Genomic DNA, 22120 nt, shown 5'->3' on the forward strand with positions numbered 1-22120 from the left:
AGTGATTAAGTGCTAACTAAAATGTCAGTGGTTCGAACCCAGCAGCTGATCTGTGGGAGAAAGACGTGGCAATCTGTTCCTGTAAAGATTGCAGCCTTGGAAACCCTATGAGGCTTCAAATGGACTCAATGGCAATGGGTTTGGTTTTTTTGGTTTGGTATCAGAGCTGTGTGATCCTGAGCACAGTATTTAACCTCTCTGAACCTTAGTTTATTGAGTGTTTTTGTCTAAAGTACTTGATACACAATAGTTAGAATTACAGGAACATATTTGTCTCCCTCTTCCCATGAGGAAAGCTGGTGGTTCAAGTTAGGATCTACCACCTCAGGTAGACAGATGAAAGGAAAGAAATTATTACTGCGTTCCTACTAGGAGCCCTAGTGGTGCAGTGGTTAAGAGCTCGGCTGCTAACCGAAAGGTCAGCAGTTCGAATCCACCAGGCGCTCCTTGGAAACCCTATGGGGCAGGTCTACTCTGTCTTATAGGGTCACTGTGAGTCAGAATCAACTTGACGGCAGTGGGTTTTGCTTTTGGTACTGTATACTAAGTACTCTGTTATGTGTTTCACAAATTTTATGTTATCTAGTTCCAGTAACCTGAAAAGTGAATTTTTTTAATTTTTATTTTCTTCTTTTTTAATTATTTTTTTTGTGTGAAAATATACACAGCAAAGACTACGCCATTTCAACAAACTTCACGTGTACAATTCAGTGACGTTGTTTACGTTCTTCAAGTTGTGTACCAGTTGTCACCATCCTTTCCCAAGTCATTCCCCCCCATTAACATAGGCTTACTGCTCCCTGAGCTTCTCATCTAACCTTCTGAGACATCAGTTTAATCCCACATAGATAGATTTTAAGCTTTTTATTTTGAGGTAATTGTAGGTTCATGTGGAGCCCTGGTAGCACAGTGGCTAAGAGCTCAGCTGCTAACCAACAAAGGTTTGCAGTTCGAATCTACCAGCTGCACCTTGGAAACATTATGGGGCAGTTTTACTTCTGTCCTATGGGGTCACTATGAGTCAGAACCAACTTGACTCCAACAGGTAGGTTCATTTGCAGTGTTGTTGTTGTCGGGTGCCATTGAGTCAGTTCCGACTGATAGCAACCCCATGTACAACAGAACCAAACAACTGCCAGGTCCAACAGAACCAAACAACTGCCAGGTCCTGCACCATCCTCATAATTGTTATGCTTGAGCCCATTGTTGCAGCCACTATGTTAATCCATCTCCTTGAGGGACTTCCTCTTTTTCACTGACCCTCTACTTTACCAAGCATGAAGTATTATTAATAGGTATTTTCAGCTGTTTCTTCTCATCTTGAGTGGTGCCACATCAGCAAATGAAGGTCCCGAAACCTTGGCTTCATTCACATCATTAAGGTCGGCTCTACTTTGAGGAGGCAGCTCTTCCCTAGTCGTCTTTTGAGTGCTTGCCAACTTGAGGGGCTCATCTTCAGGCACTCTATCAGACAATGTTCCACTGCTATTCATAAGGTTTTCACTGGCTCCTTTTTTTCAGAAGTAGACTGCCAGGTCCTTCTTCCTAGTTTGTCCTAGTCTGGAAGCTCAGCTGAATCCATTCCATCACGGTGACCTTGCTGGTATTTGATACTGGTGGCATAGCTTCCAGCATCACAGCAACATGCAAGCCCCTGCAGTACAACAAACTGACAGACGTGTGGGGTTCATGTGCCAGTAGTAAGAAGCAATACAGAGAGATCTCATGTACCCTTAACCCAGGTTCCCCCAATGGCAATGTTATGAATTGAATAGTGTCCCCCAAAAATGTGTGTCACCTCGGCTAGGCCACAATTCCTGGAATTGTTTTGTCCTCCACTTTGTAATATGATGTAATTGCCTAGATGTAATTGCCTAAAAAATTGTATTGTCCTCCACTTTGTAATATGATGTAATTGACTAGGTGTTGTAAATCCTAGCCTCTATGAGGTTAATGAGGCAGGATTAGAAGCAGTTATGTTAATGAGGCAGGAAGCAATCTACAGGATTAGATTGTATCTTGAGTCAGTCTCTTTGGAGATAACAAAAGCAGAGAGGAAAGAAACCCCATACTACCAAGAAAGAAGCACTGGAAGCAGAGAGCATCCCTTGGACCCGGGGTCCCTGTGCTGAGAAGCTCCTAGACCAGGGGAAGACTGATGCCAAGGACCTTCCCCTAGAGCTGATAGGGAAAGTGTCCTAGAGCTGGCACTCTGAATTTGGACTTCTAACCTCCTAAACTGTGAGAGAATAAAATACTCTTTGTTAAAACCATCCACTTGTGGAATTTTTGTTATGGCAACACTAGATAACTAAGACAGGTAACATCTTGCTGAACTATAGTACAGTATCACAATGAGGATATTGATGTTGGGACAGTCAAGATATAGAACCGCTCCAAGAGTGTAAGTTTTTTTAACCATAGTAATATTGCCTAACATTAATTGAGCACTTACTGTGTGCCATCTACAATATTTTAAGAGTTTCACATGTCTTAGCTCGTTTAACCCTTACAGTAGCCCTGTAAGATAGGTACTGTCATTATCCCCATCTCACAGATGCAGCAATTGAGGCACAGAGAGATGAAGAAGCTTGTTCAAGCTCACACAGGTAGCAAAGGGAGATTCGAGGATTACACCCAGGTCTGACCTTAAAGCTAGTGTTTGTTTCTTCTGCTTTCAATGCACTGAACTTCCGGGCCACAGCACAGTTGCCACTCTCAAAACAAACACAGTGAGCAAAGCAAGCCACAGCCAGGAAGGCCCCTGGGCATTTGCATCTAGAGACTACTATCGAGCATCTCAACATGGACTTGGTTACTCCTTCTGATCACATGTCTCTCCCTCGGTCCTTGTGAGGCTAATGAAACACATCCTACTTCTTGCTGTCTCATAGCCCAGCAGGAAAGGATGGCTCCTCACAGGGGCCACTGAAGGGGGTTTAATGAAGAGGCAATTTACAGAGGGGTGAATAGAGTCAAGGGAACCCGCAACAGGTGCTGATGCACCCCAGGGGTAGCAACAGTGAGAGCCTTTAGCTCCCCTGGCCTGAAGGGACCAGCATGGGAACTGTTTCAGGAAGCTGGTGAGAGCTGTGGCTGTACTTACAGGGCAAAGCCTTGGCCAAACTGCAGCTTCCAGAAAGGGAAGGAAGTAGGTTAACCAGGCTGCCATTGAGTCAATCTTGACTCATGGTGATCCCATGTGTGTCAGAGCAGAACTGTGCTTTGTAGGATTTTCAGTGGATACATTTTTGGAAATAGATGGCCAGGCACCAACAGAAGTTTGGAGAGCAGGGAAGTCGGGGATTGATCTCTTCTACCCACTTCTTGGAGTCCCTGGGTGGTGCAAATGGTTAATTCCTTGACTAGTAACCAAAAGGTTGGTGGTTCGAACCCACCCAGAGGCACCTTAGAAGAAAAGCTTGGTGACCTGCTTCTGAAAGGTTGTTGCCTTGAAAACCTATGGAACAATTCTACTCTGCACACACTGGGTCACCATGAGTTGGAATCAACTCGATGGTAACTACTCTGATTGCAGATTATATACATGTAGTTCCCAGACAGGCTCGGGCAGAATCCTCCCGTCATCAACGAGGGAGTTCGTTTTCCACTGAGTCCCATGCAGGCCAGAGTGGTACCACCATGAGACACATCTCCAGGGGACATCATTCAGATTGTGTTCCAGGTGAACGGTACCCCTGGAGGTGTGCAACGTGGCTTTGGTTCAGGGTCCCCCTGCTGCTTTTTCCTACCAACTCAGACTCTTCTGGTCACTTTGAGAGAGCCCCTAAGCCGCAGTGGTTGAAAAACCTTGGCTCAGGAGCCAGACTGCCCTCCTACTGGTGTAACCTGGGGCAAGTTATTCAGTGGCTCTTAGCCTCACTTCCCTGTTCTATAAAATGGGTTAATAGAACCTCCCTTATAGGGTTGTTGCATGCCCAGAATGAGATAATACACATCCAATGCTTAGAGCAGGAACCAGCACAGTTAACTGGTCAGTGGATGTGAGCGTCTGCTTATAGTTGTGTTTGTAAGATTTAGGAGTTTATCATGCTGCCCAAAACAGAGTCAGCTCCCTATCTGGTCCTGGACTCAAGGACAGTCTGCACAGGATCATGTATTCCAGTGATTATCCATCTTTTTTTGTATTCATAGCACACTTCTTTTTAAAAATTGTGGCAAAAATAACAAAACATTTGAATGGCACACTTTGGAATATTAAAATTGACCTGCACATTTAGAGGGATTGGTGTTGACAGTGGCTCAAACAAAGGACGTGTATTTACGACGATATTTGGACATCTGAGACACTTCACATATGAGTATCATTAATGCTTCTTTAAATCCAGACAACGTCAATACAATTTAATAATCCCAGGCAGTAATTGTAAGTTAACGTGCTTTCTGAGTCTACTTTTTGGATATTTTGCTAGTGTAAGGACATAAGCGATATGTCTCTCATTCCATGTTCAAGGCTCCTCCTTTTTTTTCATTTGGGGTTGGTAAGACTTAAGCGTTCTGACTTGAAAAGCAATTGCCCATCAGATCAGTGAAAATTGCTTTCTGCTGCAAGTTACAGAGCACCTGACTGCTAGTGGTAGAGCATCAGTGAATGAGGTAGATTTCCCACCTAACAACAAGTCCCGAGGTGGGCGGTTGCTGGCACTGCATGGGCTTCTGGGCAATCTTATCAAGGTCTTAGGCTCCTTCTGCTCTTCTTCTCTGGTGTTCTTTGTGTCCTCAACATGGCTGCCTCGTGGTCTCAAGGAGGTTGCCACAGCTCTAAGCTTCACCTTCCAGGTCAAGGCCGAGAAATAGAAAAACACATCTGCCCCTTTTATCAGAAAAGCAAAACCCATCCCAGAAGCTTCCTCCATGGACTTCCGCTTACGTCCCATTAACCAGACCAGGTCATATGCCCAGCCCTAGCTACCAGGGAAGGGATTGCTAGAGCAGGGACTGGTGAGGCCACGTTGTCTGTATGAACAAAATCCGGGTTCTGATAGCAAGGAAGAGGGGGGAATGGAATGGAAATGGGGTAGAAAACCTAAATGTTAAAATTTGGTGATCCGTTTCGAAAGGATTCATAATACAGTATTTTGCCATAGCACTCAGGTTGAGAGCCCATTCTATACCATTGTCTCATGTGTATGTGTGTGGGAGGGTGGGATCTTCTTTTTGTTTATTAAAATTGTGAGCAGCTTATTTAAGAAAATGCAAAAGCGAATTATCAGATAATAAGTAGAAATATAGTTAGTTATCCAATGTCTGCTGAGGCTGAGTGCAAAGGAATTCAGACAGATGTCCGAGGCCTCTGCTCTTGAAGGAACTGACAGTTCTCAGTTCAGAGCAGACCCCATCAATAGAGACAGATGCATAGAAGGCAGGGAGGTGACTGGCCTGAAAGCACAGTGTAAATGTAGAAGTTAAAGGCATTGAGGATGCTTGGTCATGGAAGGAAGATTCCTCAAAGATATCCGGATTCCATGAAGGGTTGTCATGTGGAAGGGGAGTAGTCTTGTTGAATGGGCTCCTAGGGGCAGAGCTGGAATGGAGGGTAGGAATTCAGGAGACAGAATTGAGCTCAGTTCAAGGAGAAACTTTCATGAGGAATGGCTGCCTTGAGGGGGTGAATTTCTGGAGGATGGAGGATGGGTAGTGCAGACGGTTAATGTGCTCAGCTGCTAATTGAAAGATTGGTGGTTCGATCTACCTGTGGAAAATCAGCCATAGACAACTCTGTGGAGCACAGTTTTACTCTGACACAGGTGGGATAGCCCTGAGTCTGAATCAACCCTAGAGCAACTAGGTGGAAGGATTAAAGGGAAGCTCTGGAAGGGGACAGACCCTGGGCCAGATGTCCTTCACTACTTTGAGATTCTTTTGTTTCCCAGATCTGAGGGGCTTCATTTTAACTCAGCACATCATTTTATTTGGACACTTGATTGCCTACCATGGGCTGGGTGCTGAGCTCGGTCTACAAAGATGAATGAAAGTCTTTGCCCAGGAGATGCCCACAGTCTACCAGGGAGATGAGTGTATGGCGTATTGTGACGTGGTAGTGTTTTTACCATAATTGCTCTAATGCGCAATGAGCAAAGGGAACCCAGAAAGGGCATGATCAACTTTGCCTGGGAGAGCAGGGCCTGGTATGGAAGTACTGACTCGAAAGAGTTAATACTTTAACTAGGACTTCAAGGGTGAGTCCAGGATATTAACTGTCTCTGGGAGCAGTGTGGGGAAGAAGGATAAGACCACTTCGCTTAGGGGAGCCATAGGTTGGGAAGCACAGGCCTGTACCACAGGACCATCCCCCCTCACCACAGGATCATTAGCAAACCCTGACTGTGTGACAGTGTAGGGGAGAGAGAGTACCAGGAAATGTAGCAGACATGGGTCTTGTCCTGGAAGAACCCATTTAATCCAAAAGCTGATGGGAGGTGGTATGTGAAGTGCCAGGTGAATGCCAAACTGTGGAGCGATGAGAAAGATGGCCACACCTGTCCTACTGGGCTTGCTTTCGAATTTCTGAAGCATTTTCCCACCATTATGTCATTTGATTTTCACAAAAGCTACATGTGGTGAGCAGAGTTGGTGTTATCATTGCCTCCTCCTCTTACCCTGATGATAAAACAGGCTATGAGGGTCAACTTGTGCAGACCTACAGAACCCATAAGGGGCAGCCTGGGACCTTGATCTTTGGATCCCATAGGCTGAAGCAGTTACAGGCTCGTGGCACTTAACCACCATACCACCAGGGTTTCCGATGCGTAGGGCAGGACTCAGAAAAGCAGAGGGGAAGCAAGGAGGGGGAGCGTATCTCACACCAGGTATCAATTTGTGCATAATTAAAACTAACAGGCTACTTAAAAAAAAAAAAAACAGAATAATCTAATAATCAATACATTTATTGATTGGAGTTATTGACCACTATGTAACTGGAGGAGAAAGTTTAGAGGAGACTACTGCATACCTACTGTGCTCTAGGAGGAAACCCCGGAGGCGGAGTGGTTAAGAGTTCGGCTGCTAACCAAAAAGTCGGCAGTTTGAATCCACCAGGTGCTCCTTGGAAACCCTATGGGGTAGTTCTACTCTGTCCTGTAGTTGGAATTAACACGACGTTTTTGTTTTGTGTGTGTGTGTGTGTGTGTGCTCCAGGAGGTCATACTCTAGAATGACAAAGAACTTGGGCATTGGCTGTTTCGTTGGGCAGATTACTAAATCTCTACAAGCTTCAGTTTTTCTCACCTGTAAAATGAGATTAGTAGCACCTACTTTACGTTCTGTGAATTAAGTAGGGTAAACATACAGAATGTCCTCAGTAAGTGCTATTAGCGTTGTCGTTATTAGCATCACTGACCAGGAAGTTGTACACAATACTAGAGGAGTGTTATAGTGGCGATGATATGATATATATGATAAAAAAAAATTTTTTTTATGATAGGTTATCATTATTATAATAATGATAATCGTAGTGCTCGCTCCCAATCCTTGAGCACCCATTGCGTGTCAGATGCCATGGCAGACACTGAAGGAGGACCCCGAGCAGTCCCTGGCCTTATGGGACACGTGGTCAACAGGAGAAGCCCAGTGCACTATTCAGACACCAGAGGAAGCACTGGCCTGATGGGGGAGTGGGGAGGAAGGAGGCACATCCTCTCCTGTATTATCAAATCTTTTCTGAACACCCTCTAAGGGCCCTGAGTCAGGACAGAGAACGTTCCAGATGGTAGCAGTGGCAGAGGTAGTACCTGCCCCTCTCCTTGCCTTGCTGTGGGGATGAGTCCCTTTTTTTTATCGTTAGCTGGGCAGTCCCTACTCTGGTAGACCAGTCACCACCCTGGTTGACCACTGCCTGGGGTAAGGTAGGTGGGGGTTGGGCGCAAGGGAGGGCTCATTAGGTTAGCTTCTAGGCGAGAAGGTCAGTGAAGTGAGGAGGGGGCTCATCCTGGCACATAGTAGGTGCTCAGTAAGTGGGGGTCCTCACCATCCTTCACCAATGAAGCTTGGCATTTCCTTTTGTGGTCTTATTGGCACCCCACGGGGAAGCAGAGCTTGGTGGTGGGTTTGGTTCACCTCAGGTGCGGTAAGGAAGGGTGGGCTTTTTTGTAGCAGTGTCACACACAGGTCGGGGTCAGGACAACTCTTCTGAACAGGGAACTTTTCCCCAAAAACTTTCAAGGGAGAAACCATCCTTCCTGCATTTGTGTGCCTACTTCTTCTGCTCTTACTGAAGGGGGCAGGAGGATTTGTTGTTGTTGTCATTGTTGTGTGCCATTTCATAGTGACCCTATAGGGTGGAGTAGAACTGCCTCATAGGGTTTCCTAGGCTGAAATCTTTATGGAAGCAGATTGCCGCATCTTTCTTCTGCGGAGCAGCTGGTGGGCTTGAACCTCCGACCTTTTGGTTAGCAGCCTAGCGCTTAACCACGGCGCCACTGGTGCTCCTTTGACGAGGTTAGGAGTGCCAAGGTAAGGGGGCAGATGTGAGCCAGCCTTACCAGCAGATGGATTCAGGTCTGTGTGGGAGAGAATTCAGCTGTCCCCTTTAGTGTCCGAGGTACTAGTGGCAGCTGGTTTTCTGCTAGACACTGTACCCCAGCATCTCTAGCCTTTAATTTGCATAGGAATCACCTTGTTGAAATGCGGATCCTGAGTCTTCTGGGGCCAGGCCTGAGATTTTGTTTCTAACAAGCTCCCAGGTAATGCTGATGCTGCTACCCTTGGACTAGCTGTGGGTAGTAATTGAATGCAGAACAGTTTCTGTCCTACGGCTGGATGTAAATGTGGTGTAGATGTTTCCTGCATGGAGCAGCCACAATTGCTTTTGCACCTGCTTTTGAAGTACTTCTAGTCGTTGATTTTTTAGGTGTGGACAGGACCACCTACATCCTTATCCCATAGCGGAGTTTACGTAGAAGTTTCTAGAACTCCAACTTAGAATGTCTGAGGATGGGATCCAGAAATTGACATTTTTATTGTGTGCCCACCCAGATGCTTCTTATGCAAGGGATTTGAAAATCTGTGGTTTGGCTCTTTCAGTGTATCTGGCAATGGAATGGTTTTCTGTCCTATCTTGGCAAGTTGACTCGACCTTCCCTGGATTTGGAGCAGATCTAGAATAATGTGACTTCTTTCCCTAACACCATTAGGTGGAGTGTTTTGTTGTGCTTTCCCTTTTAGAAACAGAAAGACTCAAGGGCTGAAGGTTGCTTGTGATGGATTTCAGGAGGATGCTGAATCCAGAGAGACAGGACCACGCCTGGGGTAAAAGTGATGGGCTGTCACTGTTAGATAATTGTTTTAGGACTGTCCAGCCAGCTGGCCTGCGGCTGGCCATGAGGCAGCTGTAGAAGGCCCCCTTGGGCTTGGCCCTAAAGAATTTGGCCAATGCTGGAATTCAGAAGTCAGTACTGCACACGAGTAATGTTGAACGACTCTTGAGACCTTCTCCCTTTCCTCCCAACAGGTGTGCGTCTTGACCGAGTACGTGGAGGCCGCCAGAAATACAAGCGGCGGCTGGACTCAGAGAGCAGTCCTTACCTGAGCTTACAGATTTCTCCGCCCGCTAAGAAGCCATGTGAGTGCCTGGGATGTGCCTGCCCCTTGCCAGCACCTGCACCTGGAACATCTGGTGTCACTTGGGGAAATGCCACTTTCCCAGTGCTGAGTGATGGGGTGCTGGATCTCGGGGAGATGACATTGGTGCCTGGCCTTGGTTTGGGGTACTTCATTCAAAGCCATTCCATGCAGAACATCACAGATGGGTCCCAAACAAAGTGTGTGGTTCTAAGAAGCCATGGGCCTCATCCTTCAGAACAAGGCTTCCCTCACCATCCACCCAAAGTTGCTCTGCAGGCTCCTCTCAGGAGAATTCACCAAGCCCTTTCTCAACAGACTGAGTCACCTCTGCCAGCAACTCTGTGAAGTCAGAAAGGGGACCTTCTAGCCACGTGTGACCTTTATGGGGGTATAGGAACCCAACTTTTCTTCCATCCTAGGCCACACCCTTGACCTTGTCTTCTTTTCCCAGGCATTTACCTTTCCCTCTTTGTCCTTGCAGTGACCAAGATTGTCTCATATCTGCTGGTGGCCGAGCCAGACAAGCTGTACGCCATGCCTCCCCCTGGCATGCCTGAGGGGGACATCAAGGCCCTGACCACCCTTTGTGACCTGGCAGACAGGGAGCTCGTGGTCATCATTGGCTGGGCCAAGCACATCCCAGGTGAGTCACGTAGGACCAGGAGCATAAGCAGGGACTTTCAGCCAGTCTGCCCACTGCCTGACCAGCAGTGATGGTTCTGACAAGTGAAAGCCTGGAACCAGGAGGCCCGTGACATCTTGCTACACCCATTTTACTTTTTCTCTTCCTGTGGGATTGGAGGGGAACAGGTGTTTGGAAGGTCTGGTAATACGTATGAAGTCCTGGGGACTCCTCAGAACCAGCTATCCTTCTAGAAGGGCCTGTGATTGATCTAATTAAAAAAAAAAAATTGCCATTGAGTCAGAATTGATCAATTCTGATGCACAGCAACTCTGTATGTGTCAGAGTAAGGTCTTCAAAGCCTGAATTTTTCATAAGTAGATTGCCAGGCCTCTCTTCGCAGGTGCTCTGGGTGAACTTGAATCTCCAACCTTTTAGTTAACAGCCAAGTGCATTAAGCGTAGGCACTACCCAGGCAAGGACTCTGGTCAGGATGATTGGATCTACAATAAGTAACGTTCAAAGAGCAAGTTCCTTGAACTCTTGGAGGCAAAGGAGTAGTGTTTCCTTATAAGACCTTATTGGCATTATGTTGACATACAACTCAAAAGGATGATCGACTCTCTTTCTTCATATTAGAGTCAGGTAGAGAGGAGCAGTTAGGAGCATGGGCTTTGGAGTCAGATCTGGATTCAAATTCTGGGTCTGTAACTTACTAGCTGTGTGACCCTGGGCAGGTCACTTGACCGTTCTATAAAATGGGAGTAACAGTTGTGCCTCCTTTGTGGGGTTTGAGCTGAGGATGAAATGAGATCGTGTGTGTGGAGCATTTGCCTGGCCTGTGCTAACACCATCTGCATGATTGCTGTTGCTGCTTGCCTGATCTCTAAAGGAAGCCTGTCACTTTATTTGGGTTCTCAGATTTTAAGAGCATTCCTAGTACAGAAAGTATGTATCACACATTTGAAGCAATACGGACTTCTCCATTGCATGTGGACCCAAGCCTCTCTTTCGGCCTTTCTAGTTCTGCGTAAATGGCGCGAGCTTGTTTTTATTTTTATTTTTGTAGATATTGACACCCACATATTCTATGTTATACACATTTGGGGGCCTTTCTACAGTTTGTGCCTTAACTCCTTTTACTTTACCCCTTAACCTCCTGTTTAACTCCTTTAAGGTTCTGACAGCTTGGTTCCCAGAGTTGTAGACATCCTGTAATCCTTCTGGGGACGATCCACCGTGGTCTTGGATTCTTCCTAGCTGCGTGGCATGGGACAGCTTATCTTCCTGTCTGTCAATCTGTTGTTTTTGTTTGTCATGGGCTCTGGAAGATGAAGCCAACACGCATGATCATGTGACAAAAGTGCCCTATAGGTTAGATGCCAAGGCCCGTTGTTGATGGGCTGAGCCAGAAAGAATTCCTTATGTGTGAGACCCTGCATGCATTGCTTACAGGACAGAGCCTGTGTGTGGAGAGCGGCTGGAAGAGGCCAGGTGGCAGGGTCTGCATGGAGTAGACTGTAACTCAGCTGGCAGGAAACCTGGAATTCCCTCTGCAGGGAATTCCTGGTGGCCCCTGGGCATTCTGACTGGGGAGGGGGGTCCTCAGGGACCGGGGCTGGTGTGCCCTTACTAAGGAGCTCAGCCTCCCGAGATTACACACTCAGTACATTTTGAATCTGCCCGGTGCTGGTTCAGCACAGACGTGGGGTCAGGCCACTGCTTAAGACACCTCAGCCCGGATTGCTCCACTGACCCAGGGCCAAATCAGGCACAGCTGCCCTTCCCCGCCCGCCCGCCCAATCTCACACATTTCAGTTCCTGACTTAGACCCACGGCCTGTCAATGGCTCAGGAGCGGCAGCTGGCGGTCCTCCAGGTCACTGCTTCCGTCTCCCACCTCGCCTCCCCTGCAGCACCTCTGAGGGAGTGGACAGGCACTGTCTCCCCTGAACCCGTTCTTCCCTGTGCCTTCCTGGCTCACAGCTGCATCTCCTGTCTGGCTTTCAAACCAAGAGTGCAGTGAGTGGGTAAAGTGTGGCTTTGAGCACCGACTCCGGAATCCGGCCAACCTGGGCCCTGATCCCAGTTCTGCCTTTACTGGCCTTGTGCAAGTGGCCTCGTTTTCGTGGGCTTCAGTGTCCTCATCTGTAAAATGGGAACACTAATAGAGCTCCCCCCATGTGGGGAGGGTATAGCACACCTAGCCCAGCGCCCGCACCCCACACATGGTGAGTACTTGATAAATGGCGGAGGCTGGTCCCACAGTGGTGGCCGATGCTAACAGTAAATCAAGGCCTCCTTTCATATCATCATTTCTCCTTGTCCAAAGCTGAATTCTTTTTGATTAGAAAATAAGATAAATATCGGGGCTCATTTGACTGTCTCAAATACGAATTTGCCTATTTTGCATAAATCTGCATACAGAATTCTTTGGGCCTGACTTTCCAGTGTTTAAGGTAAAATTAATTAGTAGAGTTTCCTGCCACTGCATGTAAACCTCTTATGAAGGACAGTGACACATCAAGTGTCTGACATTTTTAAACGAATCGACTTAATTCCATCCCACATTAGATGGAGAGCTCCCGAAGGCCTGTCCACTAGCCCTATGGGGCGGAGAGACTGAGAGAGAGGGAAAGAGCACAAGCGAGCAGGTAGGGTAGGGAGGAGGCAAGTGGGAGCCCCACCCTGGGACCTATGTTCGCTCCAGTCTGTCCTGGTTCCTGGACAGACAAAAGGAAGGACTATTGGGACCACTTCCAACTGCTTAGGAACAGAACTGTGAGGAGGCTCTCAGGCCCCCATCCTGAAGTACAGGAATACACCTCTCATGCCGTAAGCATCACTCAGCCTCTAGCCCAGGGCCTGGCACATGAGGGCACGTCATACTTGGCCTTTGCAGGCTTTTACTGAACATGCACGGGGAGGAAGGGCTCTTGCTAGGAGCTGGGGCTGCTACAAAGAATTAAGACAATTTCTGCCCCAGGGATCCAATTTGGGAATAAGATGGAAAACTAAAACCAAAACAGAAACTTTTGATTATAGAAAATTTCAAACATATATAAAAGTAGGCAGAACAGTGTAATGCATTCCTAGGTACTCATGCCACAACAGTTACCAGCCCATGGCCAATCTTATTTCATCTCCTATTGTTTTATTGTTGTTAGTTGCCAGCAAGTTGGTTCCGACACGTGGTGACCACATGTACAACAGAATGAAACATTGCCTGGTCCTGCACCATCTACGTGATCGCTGGTAACCTCAAGCCCATTGTTGTGTCCACTGTGTATTCCAAGTGCCTTCCAACCTAGGGGCCTCATCTTCCAGCACTATATCTGACAGTATTCTGTTGTGATTCATAGGGTTTTCAATGACCAGTTTTCAGAAATAGATTACCAGGCCTTTCTTCCTAGTCTGTCTTAGTCTGGAAGCTCCGCTGAAACCTGCCCACCATGGGTGACACAGTTGGTATTTGAAATACCAGTGGCGTAGCTTCCAGCATCATAGCAACACACAAGCCACCACGGTACAGCACACTTACAAATGGGTGGTGAGTTTCATCTGTCCCCACCCATTTGCTGACCTCCTGTATGGTTTGTATCTCCATATATGATAAGGCAGATACAGGGTGGAGTTCAGGGGCAGGAGGAGGAAAGAGCAGAACATGTGTTAGGCCTTCAGGACTGATGGACAGTGGCCAGGTAGAAAAGTCCAGAAAGACATTAGGATGCTGAGAACGTAAGTTTCCTTGCTACCACACAGAAGTCGACATATTCTTGTGGGCTCTGGGCAGATCAGTTTAGCCAGAAGGATGGACCCTTTGAGTGCAAACGCATTCCTCCTCTTTTTGGCCTGTAGTTTTGAACACACAGGACACTTCTCACAGGATGAGTTCCATGGGGAGCTTGAAGCTGATGTCATTCGCTCAGAATGGCAGCCACTCTTTTGTTCCAGCCGGTCTGAAGTTGCCCTGCCCCTAACACAGGTTTTACCTTGAGTTGAATTTTCCAAGTATTGGAATACCCAGAGGACAAGCCTGAACCTTTAGAGTATCCAGTTCTTGTTCCCCAAGAGCGGGAGATTAGAAAGAGAGCTAGCAGCCTGTAATAGGCTATGGGTATCACTTGATGAATTGCAGGCTCCACACCTTATTAGCTCGTTAGCCTCTTCCCAGGCGGCCCAGAGGCAGCCCAGCCAGGAGAGCCTTCTGCTGGCCCCTGGGAGTCACCGTCACCCCTGCCAGGTCCGGCTGACATTTGCACAGACTCTGCAGGGGACCCCCAGAGGCCTCCTCACCAAGGGTCCCTCAACAGGCCCTGCTCCCAGGTAGCCAGCCTCTGGCTCACACTGGGAAGAAGGGAACGCCAGCGGCTGATGAAATATGGGCTGCCGAGTGACAGCAGCTGTGTCTGGAGTGGCCTCAGATCCTATAATTACATCTCCCTTTATTACCTCTGCTAATGGCCCTCCAGGTCGACAGAAACGATAATAAATTAACAGATTATGAACTCCACTTGCCACAAATTATGTGCCTTTTTTTTTTTTTTTTTAATTCTAGGAGCTCATGCTGCCAAATCACTGGGGGATGGGCAGGCTTGGGAAGAGCCTGATGGTATTAGATCAGTTGGCGCAGATAAAGCAACTTTACTGGGGCAGCAGAGCTCACGGTGGGAGATGGGGAGGAGCAGCCAGCTTGGTTTGCTCCCCGGGGCACAGGCCAGATCCCAGCCTCTCCCAGCAGCCCTCCGAGAGGGGCCCCTCTGTCCCAGAATAGCTGATTACTTGATGGAGAAGAAGGTCTAGCCATCACATCAGAACAGAAGGTGAAGGGTGCTTTACGGAAGGACAGGAGGAATTTTGCACGTCTTTTGTTTGTTTTAAAATAAAAGAATATATGCTGCTAGTAAAGACGTCTGGAGTTCCCGAGTGGCGCAAGTGGGTAATGCACTTGCTGCAAAACGAAAGGCTGGAGGTTCAAGCCCACCCAGAGGCATCTCAAAAGAAAGGCCTGGCAATCTAGTTCTGAAAAACCAGCCTTTGAAACCCCTGTGGAGCACAGTTCTACTCTGACACACGTGGGTTACCCCACGTTGGCGTCAACTCGACTGCAGCTGGCTGGCTGGCTGGTTGGAGTGAAGATGCCAGATCACGGGGACGGCACCGAACAGGCAACGTTTCGCTCCGTTGTGCATGGGGTCCCTGTGAGTCAGGGGCTGGCTTCACAGCAGCTAACAGCAAGAACAAAGATGTCAGATGTGACAGGAGGGCGGGAATTAAGAGTTCCTAATCCCCCATCCGCTCATCCTAACTTCCTAGGTGCTCTTCGCAGGGTTTCCTGTGCTTATGTAAACGTGTGTGTGTGTGTGTGCTTCCCCCTCCCACAGTGGGATTATATTATAACACTGCTTAAAGCCCCCCCCCCTTTTTTTTTCATTTAATTCTGCAAAATAGTGGCACTTACCATGTGCTGAGCGGAAACCTCACTGGCGTCGTGGTTAAGAGCTCAGGCTGCTTACCAAAAGGTTGGCAGTTTAAATCCACCAGGCGCTCCTTGGAAACCCTACGGGACAGTTCTACTCCGTCCTTTAGGGTCACTATGAGTCGGAAATGATTTGACGGCAACGGGTACCATGTGCTAAACTGTCCCAAGTGCTCTACGCATTTAATCCGAACAAATCCACGAGGCAAGTATTATTATTATTATTCCCATTTCACAGATGAGAAGATTGAGGTTGACTTGCTCTGAGTCACAGCCCGTGATTAGCAGAGCTAGGATTCTAACAGACCACCTGGCTCTGGCATCTGTGCTCTGACCCACTCCATCTGCCTTAGGCTCTTGGTTATCTTTCCATATCAGCACAAACAGTTCCAGCCCTTTATAGTGACTCCTAAGTGTGCCGTTCATCTAACTAATAATTACATTTATTGCATTTAATATAATAATTACATGTATTACATTAATTACATTTAGTTTGTTTCCCGCTTTGGGCTATTGCAATGATCTAACAAACACCCTTTGACATTTCTCTTTGCGCATTTACACACGGTTTTCTTTTTAGGAGAAATCCCTAGCAGTGGAATTGCTAGGTTCAAGGGAGCATATGTTTTGTTTTATGTTTTATTTCATTGTTTTTCATTTAATTTTATTCTTGGGTATCTTAAACATTGGCATGGTTCAAAGCCAAAACTAGACAAACACGTTTTCACAAAAGTCTCACGTCCATCTCTGTCGCCTGCCCCTCTTACCTTCTACAGGCAACCATTTCTCTGTTTCTTACTTTTTCCTTCTCGTGTTTCTTTTTTCAAATATTAGAAAATATTTTACGTATTATTATTGGGTGCCGTCCAGTCAATTCCAACTCATAGCAACCCCATGTGACAGAGTAGAACTGCCCCATAGGGTTTCCTAGGCTGTAATCTTTATGGACTAAAGTATGCCTGACCCAAGCCACAGTATTTTCAATCGCATTGTATGCATGCGAAAGCTGGACAATGAATAAGGAAGACCGAAGAATTGATGCCTTTGAATTGTGGTGTTGGCAAAGAGTATTAAATATACCGTGGACTGCCAGAAGAATGAACAAATCTGTCTCGGAAGAAGTACAGCCAGAATGCTCCTTAGAAGCAAGGATGGCGAGACTGAGTTTTACATACTTCGGACATGTTATCAGGAGGGATCAGTCCCTGGAGAAGGACATCATGCTTGGCAGAGTACAGGGTCAGTGGAAAAGAGGAAGACCCTCAAACAGATGGATTGACACAGTGGCTGCAACAGTGGACTCAAGCATAACAACGATTGTGAGCATGGTGCAAGGCCAGTGTTTCATTATGCAGTACGTAGGGAACCAACTTGATGGCATCTAACAACAATCTTTATGGAAGCAGATCACCAAGTCTTTCTCCCACAGAGCCGTTGGATGGGTTCAAACCGCCAACCTTTCAGTTAGCAGCTGAGCGCTTACCCATTGTGCCGTCAGAACTCTTTATTTAAGATATTAGAAAATATCATCTCCCCCTTTCTTGCACAAAATGAAGCAGAAGGTATACACAGTCAACACTTCGGAGTGTGCATTCAGATTTTCAAAGCTATTTCTAGCTTCTGTCGAAGATGCTCAAGTGGAAGAGAGAAGTCAGATTCGAGTCCACTACTTAGACAGGCTGGCAGAGAGGGCTAGGCACAGGCCTCACAGTGCACCCTCCGATGGAGCACAGAACTTTCTACGTCGCCATCTCCTCCCTCCCATCCCCCAAAGGGGCAAAGGCAGCTAGTTCTGAACTTGAGCCCAAAGACAAAGAGGGTCTAACTGAGTTTCTTGGCAAGTTTTCTTAGCTCCTGGGGACAAGGCCTGGTGGCATTTGTTCATTCTTTCCTCTGTGTTGCATGGGTTTATGGGGCATCTTCTTTGCACGAGGCACGGTGCTAGGCAGTGGGGTATGTAGATAAACAGCAAGGTGTCCACCTTCCCAGGAGCTCAGGGCATGGGGAGCAGTTCATTCAGGTGCACTGCAGGCAGACATGCCTTTGTCAGCCCCTGCAGAGCTCCGACCCACCCTTCAGAGCTCAGCCCCGGTCGCCTCCTCTGTAAAGCCTCCACAACTCTCTTCTTTGGGCCAAATCCCCCTGTTGTGTGTTCTCTGATAGCTCTTCTTACAGTCAGAACTTTACATTGACCGGTGGTCCTTGTAAATGGGGACTCTTCCGTTCTTGACTATAACTCCTGAAGGCAGGGGCTATTCCATCCCCAGTGCTTAGCACAGGGCCTGGTATGTAGTAGGTGCTCAGTATTTGTCAAGTGAATACAGGGGCAGAAGCACGCCAATAGCAGTCATCTCGTGATTGCGTCTGTGTGATCACAGGCCTCCCACGGGTCTTTTCTCCTTCATTGTCAGAAGCCTAGTTCTTACCTTCACCCTCCTGTCAGCTACCTTCCAATTCAGTTGTCTATTAATTTTCTCCCCTGCCCACCTCCTGCATCTTCCCTCCCTGTCAGTCTGCTTTCAGACCCTCTAGTCCAGTCCAGCACTTCCCTTCAAACACACACCCTCGTGTGCTGGCTGATTGGTATCTGTTAATTAATGTCGCCCAAGGCCTCTCTTCTCCTCAGAGGCCTGATAAGGGAAATTGGATGTCCATTTCTATCTATCTATTATTACCTCCTGGCTCCCCCGACCACACGGGCAGCCTCACACCCTCTCCCATGTGTGGAATCAGCACGTGAACACACACACACGCACACACACACACCCGGCCTCTCTACACCACAGCCTCTCCCCCCAACTGTTGCATCCATCAAAGCTTACCCCGTGTCAGGCCAGTGTAATCGCTCCAGCTCTTGCTGACCACCCATGGGTGCCAGTTGGTGACCCAAGGCCCAGATTGTACAGCTTGGGCCAGGATCCACGATGATCACACTAGGAGGATGCTCACGGGTAACGGGCAGCCTGCCGAGTGAAGGGGGCTTTGGCCCCAGGGATGCCGCCAACAGTCATGTACTGGGTGGGAAACGCGGAGCGGCAGTGGCATTTAGAGACAGAGGACAACAGATGAGAGGTGGGTTGGAGTCCACAGAAGCCCAGAGATAGGCCAATTCAGAAGCCCAGGCCTCCAGACATGTCCAGAGTTGAGGAGAGAGTGATCCTAATGGCATGCCAACAACAACAACAGTAATAGTAACCACAGCCATTACTGCTACAATATCTAAGATTTGTGTGGGATTGATTGGTGCTAAGTGTGTCGTCTGCATCATTTCTTCATCCTCCTGGCACCCACATGGGGCAGCACATCTTAAAACTGCACCCAGGCAGAGTTAGCTTCTAAGTCAGCATATGAAGAAAAAAGTCACACATAGGCGAAATGACCCTGGAAATCCAGTAAGTTGCTCATGACAGATGGTACCAATGGTTTTGTGGATACTCATCCTTCTTCCAATAAACCCAGCGCAGTCAGTTTAGTTCTCCACTGTCGGAATACATCACTGAGTTTCTGGGTGAGTCCCCAGTGAAGTTACTGACTTCTGTGGTCAAGATATTTGAAAATCCCTTCCTTCCTTCCTTCCTCCCTCCCTCCCTCCCTCCCTCCCTCCCTCCCTCCCTCTCTTTCTTCCTTCCTTTTCTTTCTCTTTCTCTCTTCTAAATCAAGATATGTTAATTGAGTTCACCAAAGTTAAGTACATAATTGTTGCAATTCCAGTATACAGCATTATTCATATTTTACAGATGAAGACTTTTATCTCATCATAATAGCAAGAGCTCAGTGAACACTTTGTGTGTTCTACAAATCCTTGTCTTATTTAGACTTCACAGCCACTCTCTACTAGTATACCCATTTCATAGATGAGGAAGTTGAGGTTTGGAGAAGTTTCATGACTTTGACCAGGTCAGTCTACAGCCAGGAAATGGAGAGTGGGGACTCAAACCCAGGTACTCTCCAGAACACATTGGACAAGGCAGTGTCATCATTCTGAGCCATCCCTACCCAACCTTCTTCACTGTGGGGTCAGCCTTCTCCTCACCAGCAGGGAGGCGGAAACTCGCATGCTCCCACGTTCACCAGATACTGGACTGCTGGGTCATTGTTAGGTGGAGAGTGATGGTACAGGCAGAAGGGGTCTGAACCTGGGAGGACAGGCTGCCCTGTGAGGAAGTGCCCCTGACACCACCCTGGGGGCCCTTTAGCTCTTAGCAGCCGCGGGCTGTGCTCCCTGGGACCTATGTCTTTCTGCCTCAGCCAGGGACAGCTTAGTCCCTGTTCCAGCTGGACCCGTGGGACTCAGCACAGCTGAGACTCTGCTTTGAGCTTCAGGTGTCGCTTTAAAACACCAAAGCCTGCTCTGGTTTGAGCAGAGAGGGGAGCCTGGAAACTCCCCCGGGGCGGGGGGCGGGGGGTGGGAACCTGTGCGGCTGTCTCCTGCTTCTATTATGAATTCAGTAGTTCCTACAATTACACATGCATTTAATTAATCAAAAAGCCTTCACAGACATTTGAAAAATTCCTTAGAACTAGCAATAATAATGATAATAACAACTGTCAGCATTGACTGAGCTCTTCCAGTGAATTCCAGATCACACTCGTTCACCAGGAGAAGCAGGTACACAGGGAAGGGTGCCCCAGCAGGATCCTGAGGCGCCTGGGCCAAGCCCACCGGCAGCGGGCCCCGGGGTGGCCCTGACCCGCCCCCTCTCCCTGCAGGCTTCTCGAACCTCTCTCTAGGGGACCAGATGAGCCTGCTGCAGAGTGCCTGGATGGAGATCCTCATCCTGGGCATCGTGTACCGCTCGCTGCCCTACGACGACAAGCTGGTGTACGCCGAGGACTACATCATGGACGAGGAGCACTCCCGCCTGGCGGGGCTGCTGGAGCTCTACCGGGCCATCCTGCAGCTGGTGCGCAGGTACAAGAAGCTCAAGGTAGAGAAGGAGGAGTTCGTGACTCTCAAGGCCCTGGCCCTCGCCAACTCAGGTAAGGACAGGTGTGGGGGGCTCAGAGGGCGGAAATGGGGGAGGTCTGCTGGGGCTTGGGGAGCATGGCCCTGGGGCCTGTGAGTAGGGCCGGCTGCCAGGGCCATGGATGATGCGAAGACACTGGAGCTTCTTGTCACCAAAGACTGGCACAAGGGGTGGACTGGAGTTAAATGAGATGGCAGTGATGGCTAGCATTGGTTCAGTATTATTTACTAAACCCCTGATTTGCTGGGCACCAGGCTTGCTGGGAAACCCTGGTTTGCTGGGAAACCTTGGTGGTATAGTAGTTAAGTGCTATGGCTGCTAGCCAAAAGGTCAGCAGTTCGAATCCACCAGGTGCTCCTTGGAAACTCTATGAAGCAGTTCTACCCTGTCCTATATGGTTGCTATGAGTTAGAAATCAACTTGATGGCAATGGGTTTGGTTTGGTTTGGAAGCTAGGCCCTTGGGACTCTGGGGCCAGGCTGCTAGGGTCAAATCCTATCACTTGGGCAAGTTGTTTCATTCTGTGCTTCAGTTTCTTCCTCAGTACCCCACAAAATTATTGAAGGGATTTATTTATGTATAATTATAGTGTGCTTACAACTTGCTTGGCACATAGTAAGCATTCAATAAATGGGAGCTATGAGCTCATTTGGAGTCCCTGGGTGGTGCTTATGGTTAACACTCTCAGTTGCTAACCAAAGGTTGGAGGTTCGAGTCCATCCAGAGGCACCTTGGAAGAAAGGCCTGATCTACTTCTGAAAAATGAGCCATTGGGAATCCTGGCGAGCACAGTTCTGCTCTGGCACACGTGGGGTTGCCATGAGTCGGAATCAACTTGATGGCAACTGGTGTGAACTTATTTAATTCTTGAAAACAACCCTATGATTGAAGTTCTATTCTTTTAACCCCATTTTACAGATGTGCAAACTGAGGCTTGGAAAGGAAGCAAATTGCTCAGGGTCACGCAATTAAAAAGTGTCAGAGCCAGGACTCAAACCAAAGTGATCTGATTTCAAAATCAACCTGAGCTTAGACCTACTCCTTGATTTTTCCCAATCGAATTGCTCAGGCACAAGAGAGAATATCTTCCCAACCGAGTTATTTAAACTGACATTAAAAAGGAGGCCGTGTTCTATTTCTTTAGCACCTATCAACTTCTGGCTAGATTACCTGGGGAGAGGGGCTGGGCATAGGGCAATGCAGGTGCGTGAGCTTGAATTTAATGGGTGTCTACACCTAGTAGTGCCCACCCCCTGCAGGGCCCTGGGCTGGTGCTGGAGGAATGCAGAGGGAGGAGAAAGACAGGATTCCTGCCCTGAAGAGTGTGTGTCAGGAATGCACACTCACAGAGTTCTGCTGCAGGGCAGGGGGTGGTGGAGTTCACTGCTCAGACCTGGGGTCAGATGGACCCAAGTTCAAATACTACCTCTGACACTTACTAGTACTGTGGCCTTGACTCTGTGTCCTCCTT

The 22120-nt window shown here is 48.0% G+C and overlaps 1 protein-coding gene across 1 annotated transcript in view; it reads left to right on the plus strand.

The window, feature by feature from the left end:
• ESRRB (estrogen related receptor beta) overlaps positions 1-22120 on the plus strand; it is a 119766-nt gene that overhangs the window by 90708 nt on the left and 6938 nt on the right. Inside the window, exons 4-6 of the mRNA XM_049898140.1 lie at positions 9470-9580; positions 10064-10225; positions 20393-20662. Coding sequence (XP_049754097.1) covers positions 9470-9580; positions 10064-10225; positions 20393-20662 — 543 coding nt within the window. The remainder of the gene's footprint in view (positions 1-9469; positions 9581-10063; positions 10226-20392; positions 20663-22120) is intronic.

This window comes from Elephas maximus, chromosome 10 (genome assembly GCF_024166365.1).
Source record: "Elephas maximus indicus isolate mEleMax1 chromosome 10, mEleMax1 primary haplotype, whole genome shotgun sequence".
Lineage (NCBI taxonomy): Eukaryota > Metazoa > Chordata > Mammalia > Proboscidea > Elephantidae > Elephas > Elephas maximus.